The sequence below is a fragment of the Colletotrichum phormii genome, assembly GCF_030913505.1.
Source record: "Colletotrichum phormii strain CBS 102054 chromosome Unknown BDP81scaffold_1, whole genome shotgun sequence".
Classification (NCBI taxonomy): domain Eukaryota; kingdom Fungi; phylum Ascomycota; class Sordariomycetes; order Glomerellales; family Glomerellaceae; genus Colletotrichum; species Colletotrichum phormii.
The window spans coordinates 2,652,159-2,672,399 of record NW_026851443.1 but is presented as its reverse complement, the minus strand read 5'-3'; the positions used below and the strand labels follow the sequence as shown (position 1 = coordinate 2,672,399).

The 20,241-nt window shown below is 52.3% G+C and overlaps 6 protein-coding genes across 6 annotated transcripts; 3 read left to right on the top strand and 3 right to left on the bottom strand.

The window, feature by feature from the left end:
* Window positions 1–2,953: 2,953 nt before the first annotated feature.
* BDP81DRAFT_363710 (WD repeat domain-containing protein mip1) lies at window positions 2,954–8,395 on the top strand. Its single transcript, XM_060586476.1, has 3 exons — window positions 2,954–3,720; window positions 4,174–7,817; window positions 7,874–8,395. The coding sequence occupies exons 1-3, from the start codon at window positions 3,160–3,162 to the stop codon at window positions 8,091–8,093; spliced, it is 4,425 nt and encodes a 1,474-aa protein (XP_060451962.1). The 5' UTR covers window positions 2,954–3,159; the 3' UTR covers window positions 8,094–8,395.
* Window positions 8,396–8,749: 354 nt separating this feature from the next.
* Window positions 8,750–10,217, top strand: BDP81DRAFT_12193 (ankyrin repeat-containing domain protein). The gene has a single exon (XM_060581618.1). The coding sequence runs from the start codon at window positions 8,997–8,999 to the stop codon at window positions 10,017–10,019; it is 1,023 nt and encodes a 340-aa protein (XP_060451961.1). The 5' UTR covers window positions 8,750–8,996; the 3' UTR covers window positions 10,020–10,217.
* A 1,490-nt stretch (window positions 10,218–11,707) lies between these two features.
* BDP81DRAFT_456712 (uncharacterized protein) lies at window positions 11,708–15,153 on the top strand (the record flags this gene model as incomplete). Its single annotated transcript, XM_060593206.1, has 7 exons — window positions 11,708–11,797; window positions 11,964–12,107; window positions 12,141–12,667; window positions 12,731–13,043; window positions 13,079–13,609; window positions 14,667–14,786; window positions 15,133–15,153. 7 exons carry the CDS (start codon window positions 11,708–11,710, stop codon window positions 15,151–15,153), a joined length of 1,746 nt encoding a protein of 581 aa, XP_060451960.1.
* Window positions 15,154–15,775: 622 nt separating this feature from the next.
* BDP81DRAFT_306492 (dienelactone hydrolase) lies at window positions 15,776–16,660 on the bottom strand (the record flags this gene model as incomplete). Its single annotated transcript, XM_060583281.1, has 3 exons — window positions 15,776–16,105; window positions 16,163–16,479; window positions 16,543–16,660. 3 exons carry the CDS (start codon window positions 16,658–16,660, stop codon window positions 15,776–15,778), a joined length of 765 nt encoding a protein of 254 aa, XP_060451959.1.
* Window positions 16,661–17,962: 1,302 nt separating this feature from the next.
* BDP81DRAFT_413753 (NUDIX domain-containing protein) lies at window positions 17,963–19,297 on the bottom strand. The gene has a single exon (XM_060589307.1). It carries the CDS (start codon window positions 18,824–18,826, stop codon window positions 18,230–18,232), a length of 597 nt encoding a protein of 198 aa, XP_060451958.1. The 5' UTR covers window positions 18,827–19,297; the 3' UTR covers window positions 17,963–18,229.
* On the bottom strand, window positions 18,987–19,610 carry BDP81DRAFT_12170 (uncharacterized protein). Its single transcript, XM_060581614.1, has one exon. The coding sequence runs from the start codon at window positions 19,501–19,503 to the stop codon at window positions 19,147–19,149; it is 357 nt and encodes a 118-aa protein (XP_060451957.1). The 5' UTR covers window positions 19,504–19,610; the 3' UTR covers window positions 18,987–19,146.
* Between the last annotated feature and the right edge of the window lie 631 nt (window positions 19,611–20,241).

Here is a 20,241-nt window from a genome sequence, read left to right as displayed (position 1 = left end):
GTGGACTGGACGGGGGAAAGGTATTCGTAGTGTATTTCTTCTTTGACAAACATCAGGTCTCGGGATGAGACATGGAAGCACATGACGTCCAGTCACTGGCATTCCGGCCCCCAACACCCTGCCGCCAGTCTGGGCAAGCTGGGCAAGAAACAGCGTATCAAAGGATCCCATCCCGGCCTGTTCAAATAAATGCCCTTGACGCATGTACTTTTCGTACGTACATGTCTGACAAGCAGCCGAGGCGGCGCGCCCATGCCACAGGAATCATGAACATCCTCATCTTGTTCCCGCCCTCGTTCCGGCCCCCGGGCCGTCCGCCAAGGAAGACAGACGACCCAAGAGGGAAAAGACGATGAGGCTCGTGGCAATGAGAAGATTCTTCCCATGCTGCTCTGGCGCATACCAGAGCTTGTTAATGGTTATTAGCAGCCCGTAAAACTCGTGGCTTCAGGGGGTCGTCTCCTCCGTAGCAGTCAAAGAGGGCGGCGGTTCAATTGATACGTTGAGGATAATTTCCCTTCAGGGGATCCGTCTGCCATGAGGTGGTGTGTTTCAAGTCTCCCAAAGCTTCAACGCCATTCGGCATCCTTCCTGGCACACGGACTCTCTTTGAAGGTTCGAAATTCGGCAGCGGCCGCAAAGAATTGGACGGCGTAAGAGCAATAAGGCGGGCCGAGGACGAAGGTCCTACGAGCGACGAGGAGAGAGAAGGGATGTTGTTGGTTTCCTCCCACGGTATGGAAATAGATACTGTTCGCGATGACTGTCATATCCGAATAGGTACACTGTGCAAACCACGGCTCAGGACAGGGAGTGTGCTCCACACCACAGACGTTGAGAGCATCTCACCATGCCATATCGGGCGTGCGCCGGCTCTGCCTGAAGACTCCTGGCGCATGAGCAGTGGGAGGGCGGTGGTGGCGCAGAGATAGACTTTCATGGAAAAAGGCATGGAATTCTGGCAAATTAACCTATCGGCTTAGCCTGCCTGCTAAATTCGGCGCAAGAATGTTGTACTGAGATGGCGCGTCTGAGAGTAAGATGCGGACATTCATTCTGGTGAGCGAGCATTAGCGTTGGCCTGGAGCAGACGGGAGACGGAAAGCTGGCCACGCGGCGGCGGTTGCTGGCGTGCAACTCTGATCGTCGACGGCGCGAGCGAGACGATGAGCGAGCGCGATGTGAATTGAGGCTCGTGTTCGAGACAAGGTCGGTCCAGGTTCGAGTCGGGAGGACAAACAGGATGGACCCTCGCGATGGCCTCTGATGGCGCGCATGGACGCACCGGCCGACGACGAACCGACCAGTCCATCTTATAAGGTCTCGAGTCTTAAGAGCGCAGCCACATTCGGCGATCGGGAAGGTCTCCAAGCATAAACCGTCTCAACAACGAATGACCCTGAAGCAGGGCATGCGGTGAGCTACAAGCATAAGCGGGCGCCCCCCTCGTCGTCGTGATCGTCGTTGTCAGCATAAAGGCAGAAACGGCCAAGCCGCAATTCAGCAGAAACACAAGTGATGGACTCCCACAGTCCACATGTAGCTTGCAACTTGAAGCGAATCCTACCTCGTATCGTGGCAGCTACACAGGCCAACAAGCCCACAGACAGAGGTGAATGGGTCGGCGATGTCGGTTATGACGTGCTCAAGGCCAACAGAGAGGGATGCGACGATCCATAAAAAAGAAGAAGAGAAGAAAAGAAAAAACGATAACGATGTCCCCGCAAAATAAACGGAAAGAAGGGAAACAAAAAGGAGAGGAAGGAAAAACAGAGAGCGAGCCGGCCGTTTGGGGCAAGACATTGTTTCTAACGCGCCCGCCTCCCGCCAGCCCATTCCCCACCGTGCCTGAGTGATGTTGCGAAGAATGTTTTCTCCGATTTGCTCGTGCTGTTAATAAGCCTGCGATACGGTAGGTAGCCACGTCGGTAGCGCCTGTCGCAAGATTGATAAACCTTGATTGTCAGGCACACTTAGGTTTCTTGGGAATTCACCACCTGCCACCACACCCAAAAGTCCATATACAGAGGGCAGGTGCCGTGATCCAACGGGACCTGCCGCCTTAAACCAGTTCAGCGTTCGCAAGTACTGTCTCTGGCAAAGACCAGTCCATGAGTACTTTCGCAGGACAAACGCGGAGCCCGATGCGTTCGTTCATGCCAACTCAGTCTGTGACAGAACGAGACAGAATGAACTTTGGCTCTGCTCTGCTGGTTGTTGCACGAGGCAAGGCGCAAGAGAGAGCCATGTGAAGATTCAAGAAGGGCATTGAATTGGAACTCGGATTGCTCATTTCGGATTAGCGCCCTGATGTCTCTGAGGCGGGCCTGGACCGTGCATCCGGCCGAGGCCTTCTTACCTCATCTCCCCCCGATTCCCGATTCGGATCTGTTCCTGCCTGCTGCGCTTCGCCAGAGTGGACGCGGGAGACTGGACGAAATGCGGAGATGTGGAGCTGAAAGGCGGTCAGGGTCGGGTCATCAATTGCCTCCCGTCCATCATTTCTGATTCGTTTTGCCATTTCCCATCTCCCATCCATACGCAGTACCTTATTCTCGTTGTTGATGGACGTGACCTGCGCCCGAGTACAAATTCGAGAGATGAGATGAACCACTGCTCCTAAATTGAATATAATCGTCATCTGTTTTCTATGAGCAATGGTGACTCTGATATATCAAAAGACATGGCAAATAGAAATAGGCAATTAGGAATACCTTTATCGGAACATCGGAAGAAGCTTTCGGAGCGAGCGAAGCAGAAGGCAGGTGATTGTTCCCGGCACCTGATAGGCTGGTGGCCGAAGCTGACCTCAGCCCAAGGTGCCATTCCTAAATTTTGGCTGGTCTTCTACGGTGTACCGCGGGCCAGGTGCACCTCTGCCTCACCTCACCCTGTGGACCTGCCTGCCGACCTGCCCACGCTGAGCTGAAGTTGGGTGTTAGCCGCTGCGCTGCGCTGCCAACCTGACCCGATCTGACCTGTCACTCCCGTCAACCTCTCCAAAAACTCCAAATTCGCGTCACCGACGCAATCGCCTACCCGATATCTTCATCCACCTCATCCCGCCCGACACCTCACGACCGAGATGTCGTCGCGGTAATCGATTTCTAGGTGGTTTGCGCGCCAAATTCAAATTTCAACGACAGTGTCGCCGTCAAGATGACGGCTGCCGCTGCGCAAGATCAGACCCATCCTCGCCCCTCGCCCGCCAGTCACCTTCGACAGTCGAGCTCCTCCAACAAACCCACACCCTCAACTTCTCAACCTCGACATTACGCCAGCATTTCGCGGAGGACAAACAGCACTGCGCTGCTCGGAGTTAATGGAAGTCCCAACAACATGCCGCAAACCCAGGGTCCTAACGGATCCTCCGCATTTCCCGATGCGACAGCCCAACCCTCACCCTACGCCGGTGCTGCTCCTCCTCCTCTAGCACTTCAACGATCCACGAGCCACGATGACAGCAACGCAAGGCGCCCATCAAGTGCCCCGGGCAACAAGCAGAACCTGGCCGCTGGCTTCTCTACCGGCGAACAATCGGATTCGGATCGACCGAAGCGGCCATCCGTGAAACCGCTGCTGATGCGATCCAAGAGCGAATTTGGAGTCAGCCGCCCTGAAGAGGTTGACCACTCCGAAGAAGATATTCCGCATTGGGGCGCCAGACATGGCTTCGATGAATATCACGAGTCGCCGGAAATACTGGCCCAGATAGCAAATGTGAGTTGCAACCTTTTCCATAGCCTCCATCTACACTTTTTGCCCTTCTTCCTTTTTCCCACCCCGAGCTCTGCGCCTCCCCACTTGGCGGCCTTGTGGCGGCGCTGGCCAGCCGGACTGGTCTAACCATAGTCTCCTGGCGGCGCGCGTCGCGCAAAGAAAGGATACTTGGTGCTCTGCTCTCTCCCGGCTTGCACGCCATATTGGGAGTCTGTTGTCCGGAATCCAATCCCGAGGGGCAACGCGGGGCATGACCGTATCCAGGGCTCGAGTCTACATTCCTCCCCCATCTAGACCTCTCAGACGATGCAGTCTCCCGGGTGGATGGGGCCGATAGCCGTGTCGGCAATCTTGGATACAGACGAGCCTGAGTGCGAAGACATCGCTTCCCTGCGCCATTGGGACTTGTTGGTTTCCACTCGCAACTCGAACCGTGCTGACTCCTTCCTCCAGAATTGGTACATGTATTGGACCGACAAGCGACACGAGACAACAGGCAAGCCCAAGGCGACATTACACAAGCTGCAGGACTGGCGCATGCGAGATAGACTCAAGACAGTGTCTGCTGCGTTGGCCGTCTGCCTTAATATTTCAGTCGAGCCTCCCGACCAGCTTAAGACGAACCCGGGCGCCAAACTGGAAGCATGGACAGACCCTACAACGCCGCCACCTCAGAAGGCCCTCGAGAACATCGGCAAAGCCCTTCAGGCGCAGTACGAGACACTGGCTATACGCACGAGATACAAGCAGTACCTCGATCCGTCGGTGGAAGAGACGAAGAAGTTCTGTCAGTCCCTGCGTAGGAACGCAAAGGATGAGCGGGTTCTTCTTCATTACAACGGCCATGGAGTACCTAAACCCACTGCGAGTGGCGAGATCTGGGTGTTTAATAAGAACTACACCCAGTACATCCCAGTTTCGCTCTACGATCTTCAACAGTGGCTTCATGCCCCTACGATTTACGTCTGGGACTGTTCTGAAGCTGGTAATATCCTCAACAACTACCACAGATTTGTCGAGAAGCACGAACAAGAAGAGGAAGAAGCTGCCGCAAGAGACCCCAACTATGAGAAGACCGTGTTTCAGCCCTACATCCACTTGGCTGCCTGCGGCGTCAAGGAGAATCTCCCTACGAACCCGCTCCTCCCAGCCGATCTGTTCACGGCATGTCTCACCACCCCTATCGAGATGGCTCTCTGGTTCTTCGTTCTCCAGAACCCTCTCAAGACAAATCTCACACCGGAGCGCGCCAAAAAGCTGCCTGGCAGGCTACAGGAGAGAAGAACGCCACTCGGCGAGTTGAACTGGATCTTCACGGCCATTACGGATACAATCGCTTGGACTACACTGCCCCGACACCTGTTCCGGAAGTTTTTCAGACAGGATCTCATGGTGGCCGCTCTTTTCCGCAACTTTCTTCTGGCCCAGAGAATCATGTCTGTCTACGGGTGCCACCCACAGTCTTTCCCCGAGCTCCCCGAGACCCGACAGCACCCGTTGTGGGCAAGCTGGGACTTGGCCGTGGACATGGCATTGGCCCAGCTGCCTATGCTGGAAAGGAAGGAGAACGAAGGCCTCGAGTACGAGTACCAGAACTCGACCTTCTTTACCGAACAACTGACAGCATTCGACGTCTACCTCACCCGTGGTGATGCCCTGTCTCAGAGGCCCCCTGAGCAGCTCCCAGTGGTGCTACAAGTTCTTCTGAGTCAACAGCATAGAGTTAGGGCGCTCATCTTGCTCGGAAGATTCCTTGACCTGGGCCCATGGGCAGTCCAGCTTGCTCTGAGCATAGGCATCTTCCCATATGTCCTCAAGCTATTACAGTCCGCTGCTGCGGAACTGAAACCGGTCATGATCTTCATCTGGACCCGTATTCTGGCTGTGGATATTTCCTGCCAGCAGGACCTTATCAAGGACAGCGGGTACAACTACTTTGCCCAGATATTGAAGCCATCCGAGGGTTTGCCAGTCGTTAATGAAGCTGAGCATAAGGCGATGTGCGCTTTCATTCTATCCATGCTTTGCAAGGATTACAAGCCAGGGCAGCATGTGTGCAATCAAACCGACATAATGACTTACTGCTTAATGCACCTGCAGAACCAAGAGAACCCACTCCTGCGCCAGTGGTCTTGTCTCTGCATCAGTCAGCTGTGGCAGGAACTTCCAGAGGCCAAATGGCGTGGTATTAGAGAGAATGCGCCGGCCAAGTTGTCGTTCCTGACCAAGGATCCCGTTCCTGAAGTGAGAGCTGCCATGGTGTATTCCATGACTACCTTTTTGGGCATCATCGACCTGACGGATGAGGTCGCTCGGATCGAAGAGTCCATCGCCTGGACACTTCTGGACATGGCCAACGACGGCAGCCCAATGGTTCGCCGTGAGTTCCTTGTCTTCCTCTCAAGGTTCATTCTGCGCTTTGAGAGCAAGTTCATTGTTGCTGCTTATGAGCAGCTCCAAGAAGAAAGGGAATATCTATTGTTCCCTCCAGGCCAGGACGGCATGGACCACAAGATGGGCCTGCATTATGCACGGAAAGAAAACCGAAACGCAGACGGCACCATCAAGCCCAACGTTCACGGTTTCGCCCACAACACCGTCTTTTCGGCCTGCTGGAAGCATGCTCTGATGCTGAATGTTGATCCTCATCCTGAGGTTCAGCGTGACGCTACAGTCATTGTGGACCATGTCCACCAAGCTGTGATGGCTTCACCCGTTGGTGAGCATGCGCAAAGCCTCATCGATGACATTCGAAAGAGGGCAAAGCGTGCATCAACAAAAAACCACTTGCACTTGAGCCAAAGAAGCAATGCGATTGGCGTCTCCAACTCGCTGGCTACCCCACCACTGCCATCTCCTGGCCTGTTGCGTCGCACGGCGAGCTTGCTTTTCCAGCTGCCACTGTTTGGCAGTGACGGAAAGGCTGATGCCAACGAGAAGCCAAACTACTCCTCTCCGGCACCTTCGCCCGGCCTGCATAGGGTTGGTTCCCAGAAGATAAAGGCTCCTGAGCTTGCTGAAGCCCCACCAGAACAGAGCGACCCAACGGCTATCCATGCCAACTATCACATTGCTAAAGAGCCCGTCTCCACTGGTTTCGAGGATCGTAAGCTGGGCGAAGCGCCAGCTATGCCACTACAAAGTTCTTTCCTGGAATGGTCTATCGAGTACTTCTGCGAGCCTCAGATGAAGCCGAGCGAGTCGGACGAACCAGGCAGCACCGAGTACAACGAACGGCTCTGGAGAAGATCCCGGAACGACTTCATCTTGACCGAAACACAACCACTCAAGCAATTTGCCGGTAGCCATAAGTGGAATAACCAGCTTGGCATCACCAACAATGGCTCACAACCCGCCAAACTCACTTTCCATCAGTTTGAAGACCAGCTTGCGGTTGCAGACGATGGTAACACGGTGTGCGTCTGGGATTGGAAGAAGCATGCCCGACTGAGCAAGTTTTCCAATGGAAATCCTGAAGGGTCGAGGATCAGTGACATGAAGTTCATCAACGAAGACGACCAGGCATTCCTGATGACTGGCTCGTCAGATGGAGTGCTCCGGATCTACCAAAACTACGATTCCGACAGATCCATCAACCTGGCCTCGTCTTGGCGAGCCCTTACGCACATGGTGCCCAGTAATGTCAACTCCGGCATGGTGTTTGACTGGCAGCAGTCACTCGGCCGCGTACTCGTGGCTGGTGATGTGCGTGTCATTCGGGTGTGGTCCGCTGGTGCTGAGAAATGCGTCATCGACATTCCCGCCCGGTCTGGCTCTTGTGTTACGTCTCTGACGTCTGACCAGATGACCGGACACACAGTTGTGGCTGGTTTTGGTGACGGCGCTGTTCGCGTCTTCGACACCCGCATCAGACCTCAGGACTCCATGATCAAGAAGTGGAAGGACGAAACGGATAGGCAATGGATCAAGAGCGTCCATCTGCAGCGTGGCGGACAACGAGAACTGCTTAGCGCAAGCAGGAATGGCAAGGTCAAACTGTGGGATATTCGCATGGATCGACCTCTTCACGTTTACCAAACAACTCGAGACACGCTTCGAACAGCCAGCACGCATGAACACCTACCAGTGTTTGCTGTGTAAGTCATCACCCAAACCCTCTTTCTGCAACATTGAAACTAATAATTAGTTGCAGTGGTACCTCTGCCCATGCCGTCAAGGTCTTCAACTTTGACGGTCAAGAGTTGTCCCGAGTCGAGCCTTACTCAAGCTTCCTTCAACAGAACAGGGGCTCTCCCATTGCAGCAACTGCCTTCCACCCGCACAAGCCTATTCTGGCTTGCGCTGCTCGTGGAGACTACCACGTCAACCTCTTTACCTGCGAGAAGTCCGAGCCCCAATCCCTGGTTGCCTAGATGACAAGCCGGCGGAAGTGAAACTCGGTCTTGTTGGTTTGTTTTTCTCTCACATCGTGAGCATAGGGGGGGGTTCTTTTGCTGCTTGTGCAACTATCTTCTTTCTTCTCAACTTCTTCTCATTCCGGGACGGCAGCATACCAGGGACTGGCGAGGTTTTTGGCGTTTGATTTGGTCGCGTATATGCGACAACGGCAGACAGAGATGGTTGCATGAGATAACTTAGCTAATGGTAGCAGTTGGCCATTTTCAAAGCCAATTGATGTATGAAAGAAGAATGAAAAATTGTCCCAGATTCACAGACGTTTTTGTTTTTTTTTTGCATTGTAAGCATAGTTGAGGCAATGATGAGGAGGCCAGACACAGGTGAGGATGGCCAAGTCTCTCTGACTTGGTCCAGTAGGAGCAGCCCCTCGCGCGTGGCCCTTGTGACGCAGAAGCAATGCTCATAGCTGCCTGGTGTGTAACCCACCAAGTGCCACCCCCTAAAAGCAAAAAGATCCACACGCTGAGAGCGCGGCGAATGGACGAATTGCGAGGCTTGGAGGTGTGAAGAGGTGTTGGAGGATTTGGTCTTGGTTTGCCTTGTTATAGGCTGGGCGTATGCGTCCCATGGGGTTGGGTCGCGGGTGTGTGTGTGGTTTGCGTGTGCGTGTGCGTCTCAGTCGTTGACAAGGCTGCCTTTTGTCGGCCCAACAAAACCCGTGCTTACGTCGGTTTGGGGAAATCATCTCAGGTTTTCGCTTTCCCTTGGGGTTTGATCCTTCGTCTAGTGCGTATATTTCGAGGTAGGATATTACAACAGGAGCAGGTAAGCCATCTGCTTCCAGCTTCTGGGGCGTGAATCTCGTTCATCACGGGTTCTCTGACGTTTCGACTTTCACCTTTCCAGCAGCACCGACGATGGTTCGTGAGATTAATACCAGGCCCGAAGTGTGGGAAACGGAGGCCCGGCGGCGCGAGGTGGCTGAGGTTGCTCCGGCGATCAAGCCTGAGGTATACGGTTCCGGGGTAGATGCCATTTTGGACCGACAACTCCTTGAAACTACCGGCAAACCCAACATGGGGACCTCCTTGGATCCAAAGTCCCATGAAGCTATTGATCAGGGATGGGTCGAGGTCACTGACACCACGACCGAAGCGTCTCTCGATATACAAGATCCCGAACCTGTCGAGCAAGAACCGGTCCGCGTAAACGCCTCAAGCGCAGAGACAGTCCTGGACAAAAAGCTCCACGAAATCACCGATGAGAAGTTCCTGGACGAAATACGAAACCTCCTTCAACAGGGAGCGAACCCAAATACCTTGTCCGCCCAAGGAACCACCCCCCTCTGCGAACACGCCCGGCGCGGAAACCTAGACGCGGTAAACTTACTCCTCACCCACGAAGCCGACATCAACCTCCCAGACGCGAGCGGTAGAACGGCAATATCATACGCCGCGGAAACAATCAACCCGGCAGTGGCCCGTCTGCTGATGACGGCCCCGGACGTAGACATGAACCTCAAAGACGGGGATCTTCGGGCACCGGTTTGGTATGCCCTCTGTGCGTGGATTAAGTCCGGCCGGATCTTTGTGCCTGATACGGATACCTTGTTTGTGCTGCTTGAAGACGAGAGGGTGAGGGTTGAGGATGTTGATGGGGAGGGTAGGGGGCTGTTGCATCTTGCTGCTGCGGCTGGGGTTGCGGATCTCGTGGAGTTTTTGTGTGGACGGGGATGTGTTGATGTGAATTGGAGGGATGGGAGGGGAGAGACTGCTGTCGGGTATGCTTTGGGGGCGGAGGATGTGAGGGTGCTTGGGGTGTTGTTGAGGTATGGGGCTGGTATCTCGGTGGTTCAGGGGAAGGGGTTTGAGGTTGTTTCGCCGAGGAGGAGGAGGCGGTGGGTTGAAGGGCGATGGTGCTATGCTCGGATTGTAGAATGAGGTTGGGACGAGGAAATCTATTGGTCGTGGGTCAGAGCAGAGGGACTAGTTGCTCCATCGTTATAAGTGACTTGATCTTTTGACCTGAAAGTATCTCGGGCTCCTGAGTTAACACCCTCAATTTAAGCTGAAAGAGGAGAGTTTAAGTTCGATGTTTATTCCCGCTAAATCAATACCTCGCAAATTTGCATTTAATCTATCACCAGATCTTAGTATCAGCGCCAAATCGAACCAAGTTGCCGGATCGACGGGAGATTCTGCAGTATTGTAGTCATCCTGATACTGTTCATACTTCCCGGACACTGGGACTGAAGATTATTGATCAGATTTCAGGCTCTGTTTGACGTTCAAACGTCTTCTTGCTCAAGGCGCTTCGCTTTGGCTCTCTTGTATGACTACTGTGTATTCCTGTTCGAATATTGATCACTTGGCGGCAAACTTAGATAGGATAGGCGGTGCTGGGCAGTGATGGCCCTTCCACTTACTTCGACTACGGAGGAGTCGATGGGTTTCGCCAAATTCAACTTTCTCTCACTTCCCGATCTTCATAGTTCCATATATAGTTATCAAGCTTGAAGCCAGCCGAAAGGTACCGTTCGCCCCGCTGATTCATAGGCCCACACTTTCAAACATTCTCTTTTCAAGTTAAAGATCCAGTATCAAGTACGATCTACCTAGTCCGGCTGCCCAATCTACGGCGTCACAAAAAGCCTCGACTACCCTGTAATTCATAGAGAGTAGTTGCAATGCCTAGATTTGCCTCTTAAAAATTGAGTTGATGCCAAACCTCAGCTTCACAAGAATCCTACACCACGATTCGTACTCTTAGCCTCTCTACCTGGCTTTCCCAATATATGCCTTTCTCAGTAGATTCAGCCTCTCCCTTCGCCAGGCTTTGTGAGACAGTTCCGTTCTTGGATCAGAGTTGATTCAGAGCCAAGAGCTTATGGGTGGGTGGCATGAGGCTCAGTGGCGAACCATTGGCGAGTAGACAGCCACCATGCAGAGGATGTCGCGTTCAGCAGACTGGAAACGTTGAACAGTAGTAGGCGTGTTAGTACCTTTCCTGTCGTAGTCCGCCTAGCATAGCCTTGTAGAAATAGCTACGACAACATGCATAACAGGAAGGCCTGTGATACCTCCAGCCTACGTAGAAAGCTAGTGCAGCCACCACACAGCCCGCCTGGATAACTTGGTGCGGCTGAGCACGAATGTGATATCATATCTGGAGTGTGATTTCCCCAAAGGCAGCACTATCCCATGCACATCTGTCTGCTTCCCTTTCTATTTGCTTCGACTTCATGTGTTTACGACCATACCCGCCTAACACTGCGCAGCATGAGTTTCGGATTTGGTGTCGGCGATTTCCTAGCCGTCATAGACAAGGCGAAAGAGTATCACAGCAATTTCTCTCAAGCGCCTGAGGTATTCGCCTTGCTTTCCGAGAAGTATGCTGATTACCCCGTTACAGCGTGAAGATTCTCGTATCCATTCTCAAGGACACTGCTCGGACGAAGCAGAATTTCAATGACGAAGAGAAACCCATCCTGGATGTTATAATTCAAGGATCCTGGAAGCTCCTCACGAAGTTGCAAGAAAAGTTGGACAAGTTCAAAGCTCTTGATGAACTGTCAAATGCGAGAAAAAGGGACAAGCTGAAGCCTGACGTGATTGTTCAGCGGCTACTGATGGATCCCAAAGAAATGAAAGACATCCAATTGAGTCTCTCTATCAAGATACAGCTGCTAAACGACCTGAAGAATGCGTCGAATGGGTTAGTATGTGATTCAGCTAGCGTTATTGTATCGGCTACTAATAATAATCTGTAGTCGAGCCATCCAGAGTACAAATAAGACAGTGGCGTCTATGTACACCGAGCAAGTTGGCAAACACCGAGAGAAAATACTGGAATGGCTGACATCGTCCAATTACTCATCTCAACAGCGAGACTACTTCTCTACAAGAGAAAAAGACACAAGCTCATGGCTATTAGAGTCCAGCGAATTCGAATGGGTAATATCTAATGAAGGCCAGACTCTGTTATGCCGGGGCATGCCAGGGGCCGGCAAGACGATCATGACTTCCGTCGTCATAGACCATCTGATTCGCTGATTTGAGGAGAAACCAAGGGTCGGGATAGCCTATACTTATTGCAACTTCAAGGACACCGAGCGCCAAGATTGCCACGATCTGTTATCCAGCTTGGCGAAGCAGCTGGCGCAATCCCTCTCGACGATCCCTCCTAGGCTTGAGGAGCTCTACAGCACTCATCAGAAACGCAACACCTTTAGGTCAAAACAAGAGACCATTGAAATGCTACAGACTATAGCTTCCTGTTATGACAGAGTGTTTGTCGTCATTGACGCCTTGGATGAGTGTGAAAGAAACGCTCGACTGGATTTCCTCCCAGAAGTCTTCCGTCTACAACAAGTATCTCAAGTCAACATCTTCGCAACCATCAGGGATATCCCAGAGATTATTCAGGCGGCGGAGTTTGCGAACTCTATCGCTGTAGAGATTCGGGCCACTGAAGAAGACGTGATGAGATACGTGTCAGGCCGTATGACCCATATGCAGAGCTTTGTCCGTGGCAACCTCGATATGCAGAAAGAAATCAGGAAGGTTATCGTGATGAAAGTTAACGGCATGTAAGTTTGAAGACTTGCTATAGTCTCCTACACAAATCATGAGAGGGGTGCTAATATGGACAGGTTCCTTTTGGCTAGGCTGCTCATAGACGCCTGGTCCAACAAGCTGAACGCAAAAAAGCTCAAGGAGGCACTTAGAGCCTTTGGGTCAACGAATGAAAAGGAGAACGCCTACTCAGCTGTATACGATGAGGCTATGAAACGGGTGCGATCTCAACCCTCCGAGCAGACCGAGCCTGCGTTGAAAATTCTCTCTTGGATCATTGGCGCCAAGAGACCCTTGAAAGTCACAGAACTACAACATGCTCTTGCTGTCGAAGAAGGCCATTCAAGACTCGACCAGGACAACATCACGCCTATCGAAACCATGATATCCGTATGCGCCGGACTTGTTACGGTCAGTGAGCAGAGAGTGGCGTGATGCGACTTGTACACCAGACTACACAGGAGTACTTTGAAGGGAAACGACATGAGCTATTCCCCAAAATCGATTCTCAGATTGCGACTGCATGTGTGAGCTACCTCTCCATCGACAACCTTGACGGCAACTCTAATGACTCTGCCTCGTTCGATTATGAAACGCAAGATTGGGAAGACTCGACTCCTTTCCTCACTTATGCAACTCTTAACTGGGGGGAGCACACCCGTGCGAGCTCTACCGTCCCCAAAGGGGCTCTTGGATTCCTTCAAAACCAAGCTATGCGCAATAGATCCCTTTCGGCTCTCAGAAGACTGCGGCGGTTGCCATTTCTCCCTTGTAATTCAGCACACACAGCAGCATACTACGGTATTGCTCAACTGTTTACCACATCTGTTTTCCCAGAAGATGAGATGTACTCGACCGGCGAGAATGGCACAACAGCGCTGTGGTGGGCTGCTTATGCGGGTCATGCGGACCTTGTCAAATTCTACCTCGATATCGATGCCATCGAACACCCGCAAGTCGCATCATCATCGCCAGCCATCACTTCACGGCAAAAGATCTCACTTCAACATCTCCGGCTGGTCATGAGCAAGGCCATAGAGCACATGGATAAGGACATTCTAGAGGTGCTCATCAAGTTTGGCGCTAAGAGAAAACTTGACAACGAGCCCGAACAGGACAATGCGGCGTCTATATTCCTGCAGCCCATCAGCATGGCTCATATGGCGTTGTTACATGAAGATCATAGGGCGATACACACAAGCGACTTCGTGATCAGGGCCAGTCGGATGGGAGATCATAGGGCGAGAGACACAAGCAACTTCGCGACTAGGGCCAGTTGGATGGCAGTTCTTCACTTCATTGAGAGAGGTGATGACGCGCAACTTGAATGGATACCACTGCTATTCCGACTCTTTCTGGGCTACTGGGCTACTGGGCTACTGGGCTCATCGGAAATACGGAATGTTTCCACGCCTTCGGGACTTGGCTGTAGGAACGCAGCCTAGCTCATTGGACGATACGATAAAGGAGCTGGTGATGCTTCGCTTGAGAGGAAGAAACCTCACTCTCGATGAGATCTCGATTTTGGACGAAGGGCTGGCGGCCACTTTGAGAGTACTTCTCAACATGGGGGCCACTCTTAATACGATCGACAAGATGGGACCAACCCCTCTCGAGCAGACCATCTTCCTCGGATTGAACTCCACTACCAAAGTAATTTTAGCACATGGGGCTTCAGTTGACACTTAGGTCGTGGATGAAGAGACTCCCGCATCCCTGACTGTCATGGTCAGCAACTGGATCGCTTCGTGGGTTTCCACCAAGCGTGAGACCGATTTTAGAAGTCGCGACTTGAACAAGCAAGCTCTGGACGGCCACACTCACGCACCAGTGGCTGTGCTAGCAGATAGCGCATCAATTCTTGGGCTACTCATAGAGATGGGAACGGACATTACAGCCCCAAACTGGGATGGTCATACCCTCATTTACTGTGCCATTCTCAAAGGCAACGTACCGATTCTCGAATTTCTGCTGGAGAGGGGGATCGACATAGAAGGTGAAGGAACTAATGAGGGGCGTCTTTTACTAATGGTTGTCAACAGCGGCAATATCGCGGTCATGGAATATCTTCTGGACAACAAGGCAGACATAGAGGGGGCCGACATCAATGGAAGAACCCCATTATCGTGGGCCGTGAGTCACGGCAGTCATGATGCCGTACAATTGCTCTTGAAGAGGCATTGCAAGGTCGATTCTCCTGATTTGAGAGGCCAGACACCATTAGCGAGGGCCTGTGCAGATGGGGAACCAAACAACCGCATTATCTGGGAGCTTTTGGCCTACGGCGCCGATCCCGTCATAGACAAGGGTACTGGATCGAACCTCTTGTGGGTTTACGCTGAGAAGGCTTTTCATCCTGCAATAATTCAGGCATTCTGCCGACCCGATTTTGATATGTGCTCAAAAGACGACAAGGGAAGAAGTTTGCTATTTTACGCCCTGAAGCATGGATTGACGAATTCTTTCAAAACGCTGTTAGAGTCAACAAAACTGGATGTGAACTCGAAGGACAACGACGGTCGGACTGTTCTGTGGCATGCATTGCAGGTGCCTTCCGATCTGCCTTCGGATCTTCGACTCCGAGGAGAAATCATCAAAATTATATTGGATGATCCCAGAGCCGATCAAGACTGTTTCAATGGCCAAGAAGTGCTTCAGAAGGCAATCGATCAGGGTGCTCTGGAATTTTTGAGGTATCTGGCTACTCGCAAGGACGTGAACATGAAAGAGGATATCAATGGGAAGAGTCCCATCCTTTCCGCGGCCGAAAATGGGAATCTGGCCATTTTCTTGTTCCTCAGAGAGAACGGTGCTCTCTGGGGGCAGAATCAATACGAAACTGTACAGATTCTGTCGAAGACTTTCTGGAGATTCAAAGACTGGGCCAGAGGAATGTGGACCTATCACAAAGATGAGCTGTTGTGACTTTTCCCTTAACCAGTCATTACTTAATTTGCCGGAAATGTCTCTTGTCTAAACCTAATTTCTCTGATGGAACGCAAACATAGTGATGCCAGAGTAAATGTACGGGAGATTTCGCGTGGGTCCTATGCAGAGATATCGGGGATTTTTCATTTTTCATTACTCATTGATGGTTATAATAATCACATCTGCTAGGGACTTCAGAAGTTCTTTCCAAAGAACTCTAAGACTGTCTTGTAGCCACGGGTATACTCCTCTTTGACTCTGGAATCCTCCAAGTCAGAGCGAGCGGCCATCCATCCGTGGATCTGGTCCTTGAAAGTCTCAACGTGCTTGGTTACGTTAAGGTTCGCCTCGAACTTCTTGACATCCTCCTCGGGCTCGTCCTGGGAAGCGAGCATAATGAGGGGAATCTTGATGCCCTTGGCATCCTCGGGCTCGACCATGGCGGGGTGGATCTCGGCGGCGACCTTGAAGGGGTTCTTGTCGCCAGAAGCCACAAGAGAGACGACCTTGCCGCCCCAGCAGTACTGCAATATGTGTCAGTTTCACCCAATAGGTCTGTGGCATACTGAAGGAAGGCTTACACCAACGGTAGCAAAAGACTCAATGGACGAGTACTTTGACTGAATAGCCTTGACGTAGTCGGGGGTCTGCTCAGCAATCTTGGGTGGAGGGAACTTCTGGAAAAAACCGCCGAGGTTCTTCTGCTTCTCCTCGGTGTTGGGAGGGAACCACTCGATGGGGCAGGGCTCGCCAGCGAACCAGTCTGGAATGAAGACGCGGTACTTCTCGGCGCCACTGGTGGCCAGGATGTCGGCTCCCTGGAGTGTCTGGGGGAAGAATCCAAATATATCAAAGGTGACGACGATGGCCTTCTTTGCGTCGGCGGGACCGGTGACGTCTGTTATAGCGAATGAGTTAGCATTGTCACGCATTGGCTCTGCAGGCCTGGAAATTGACTTACAGGTCTTCTTTCCTCCAATCTCTTCGTAGCTGCCCTTGGCATCGTAGCCCTTGGAGATAACAGGAGGGATGTTGCAGCATCCCTCGCTGTGACCGTGCTGAGCGGGCATAGTCGACATCTTGGCGGCTTGCGTCGAAAACGACTTGTGAATTTGTTGTGTGAGGGGTGTTGATTTGTTGATTGAGCTGCAGCAAGTCGCAAAGCTCTTTGGTGTTGTCGTGGTTGTTGATCTGGAAGCTATCGCAGGAGTGGGGGAGTGAGGTTGTTTGGGAATCAAGGACGACGATCTAAATAAAGCTTGGGAAGCGGAGCGCGCAGCTTTAGCAGTGTGGGAAGACATCGGATTTATTATGCTTCAAACGTCAAGTGGAGGTAATACGCTGCGGTGCGGGCTCCTTGAAGTGGAGAGTCAATGACGGATTAAGCTGCGTTTGGCGGGGTCGAGAGCTGCTCCGTTTCGCTGACGTTTACAGTACAGACGAAGCTAACGGAAGCTTTTTTGCGCCCCTTCTGTTTGGACGATTTCATTGTTCGCGATTGGCAAGAGAGGGGGGGAGCCGCGGTCCTCGACTGTCTCCATGGAGGGGTAGCAATGAGGGTCCCTTCAGGAGCTTGGGACTCGGGAGGGGCTTCGTGGGGGTGATGTCACCACTTGCTTCCATTCGGCAATGAGGTCGACCCCGCCAGTGGTGGATCTGATCGGCCCCACAAAGTTAATTGTTGCCGGCGCCGGTCCCGAGTTCGGCCGTCCGGCTTCGGCAGTCGCGGTCGACCCGAGACACCAATTGCGCTTGCTAGTCAGGAAAGACTCGCAAAAAGAAAAGATCCATGCAGCTAGGTATTTGAACTTTCTCGGTCAACAATGTTGTCTCTATCCCTTTTGTCTTTCCTCGATTTCATCGCGGTGAATGAATCGTACTCATGGAAATGAGAGACGCCAAGGGACGGCACGACGAGACATACACGCGGTGAATATAACGCAAACCAATCATCAATCGGAATTGAATGCAATAAACCTGGACAATTCTCAGCCATTTTCTCCCGCACGTCTCTATTTCATCAGATGTCTTAATGGCAGGGAAGCGGCCGCAGGCAGCGGTGGGCTGGACCACCGCAGCCAGCCCGTCCTGCAAGACCCAGCGTTCTGGTTTGTCAGATTGAACTTTCTTCCCAGGAATCGATCGCAAGTTGGGGGCAAGTATGTCGCCGGGGAGACTTGGATAATGCATCCGAGATGGATGGGAAGCCCCTGTCACCGCCAAGCTGTCAGACTCCTGCTATGTTCGGGAGTTGGTCCGCGGCCGAAGTTCCGTTTCCTCATGTTTTCTCTTTTCTTCCACTTAGACCTTTTTTTCTTCGTTGACAATTAATAGGAAGGTCCTCGGGGTGGTCCTCGAGACATCGGGTTGGTAGTTCTCATGGCGCTCACCAGGCTACTGAGATGCACCAAAGTGACCGGAACAAACTTCAATTGGAAACTGCTTCCTGTAAACAATTTGGTTCAAATTTCTTTGCCTCCAGATGTTCTCCAGCCCAGAAAAAGGAGAGAATCCCGACAAATACCAACACCAGATGCTGCCGCGGTTGTGCTCAAGTCAAATTACCCCACGCAAATCGTGCCTCCCGTTTTCCAATGGCCAACGCCCAACTTTTCCGACCCAATAGAAACACATAGCACCCCAAGAAATCAGAAATCATACCCCGATTTTCTCAAATCCTCCAGAGCCTTGGTGACGACCATGCCATCCTCCTTGAAAGCCAACTTGTCCGCAGCTTCATCAACATCAACCCAGCTGACATCAAACTTGACCCTGTCCTCTCCCGTCCAACCCTCCGGCCCAAGATCACAATTCCCTTCCGCAACAAAGTAAAACACCATCTTCATAGCTCCGGTGGCCGGGTCTGGGTAGTGACACACGGCAATCGGTTCCGTATCGGTGATCTCCTCGGACACTTCCGGGGCACCAGAGGGACCACCCGCAGGTGTAGCTCTCGTGCTGAGTCTCAGGGTAATGGGCTTGACCGTGACTCCAGTCTCCTCGCGGGTCTCGCGTAACGCCGCTGCGAGGAGGCCTTCGCCGATATCTTTCCGCCCCTTGGGCATCTGGTAAATTGCGTGTCTCTTGTTGTAGATGAGGAGTACGCGCCGTGCCCGCATGTCGATTGTGACGGTGCCGCAGCTGATGATGAACTTGTTGGAAGGGTAGAACTTGCGGCCGCGTGCCATCTCCGAGATGGTTGATGCGTACATCTGGGGCTGTTCCGGTAACGCAGAGGGTGCCATTTTGTCTCAACTTGTGGTGATGAAAAGGGTATGGGGGATTTTTTCAGATGATTTGAGCTAAAGTGATAGACGAATTGACAGTAAGAAGATGAGGAATGAAGGTAGTTGATGATATGTATCCTCGGCCCAGAGAGGGATGAGGTTGTCTTGTTTGGGGATGGCTTGTTTCTAGAACAAAGAACTCTCCTCGGCAACTGCCTTTAGTCTGGGTCGACGAAACCAGATCGAGCCAATTCACCGACTAGGGCTTCCCTCTTCATATACCCGCCCTTGATATTATGGCGGTGAACCGTATCACGAGAGCCTGCTGGCAAGAACGCTCACTCGAGCCGCCGGTCTGCCTCCATCAGGCCTCTCGGCGTTGACGTCTCTTCCAAGCCTCCGGGCACCATCCAACATCTTTCACTGACCGGTTCTGTTTCATGCAGTAGCACATCGACATCTCCGAGCCAAGGCTTGAGAGAGAGAGATATTGACAGAGAGGAAAAAAAGAGACCGCCTTCGAAAGGGTGCCAAAAAGGCAAACCTGCTGCGCCCGCCGCAGCCGGCATCAAGACACTCACCCCACTATCCGGGTCCCATATCCGTACTAGTAGCCCTAAAGACAACAGCAAAAAAAAAAGTTCAAAAGAACAAACTGCAGGGCCTAGCCCGGTGAGCGCATACCGGTGAGGCATGGGTTGGCGATCGGTGAGACTGGGGTGTGAGTGTACTGCATGGGTTGCCCACAAATCGCGGTCTGCCCTGGGAGAGAAGGTAAAAGTGAAGGGTGCCTTGTTTGGGAATAAGAGAAGCACGATGCACACCACGTGGGTGAGAAGAAACGGAAGAAAATATGATCAGTCATCTCTGACCGGGTGGTGAGATATTCGGCTTGAAACTAACAAGCGAATGAGATCGGCTCCTTGCTGCCGTGGCCGGAGACGGGCTCTATTTTTTTCTCGGGCAGCTTTAGTCGCGTGTCACCACAACACCATCTATCCCATACTTTCAACCTCGGCCAGACCCTATCCGGTTATGTCAGGTACTTTCGTGCTTCTCGAAGCCAGTAGAACAAGCGATGGATAAGTCTTGAAGAAAATTGATCCGCACGTCTCGTGTAGAACACCAAAGACCCATTATAAACGTCACACAAATATGAGCACGTGGACGGCCGTAGCTGTGGCCACGTTCGTTTTTGCTGACGATTGATCTGCAAGACTTGTGGAAAGGTGTCATGAAATGCGTAGACATGGGGATATGTGAGTGATGGGTTGAAGAGGCCACGGAAAGGGGAAGAACCTAAGGCTAGGTGGTTGTGCAACACGTCCGGGGCTTTCACCGCCGGCGTTCGGCAAGGGTTTGGCCGGTGGGTCTCCGGAGAGAGCTCCGTGCGATTGGCTCCTTCCCGATCTGTTGCAGAAACCTTCCCCGTA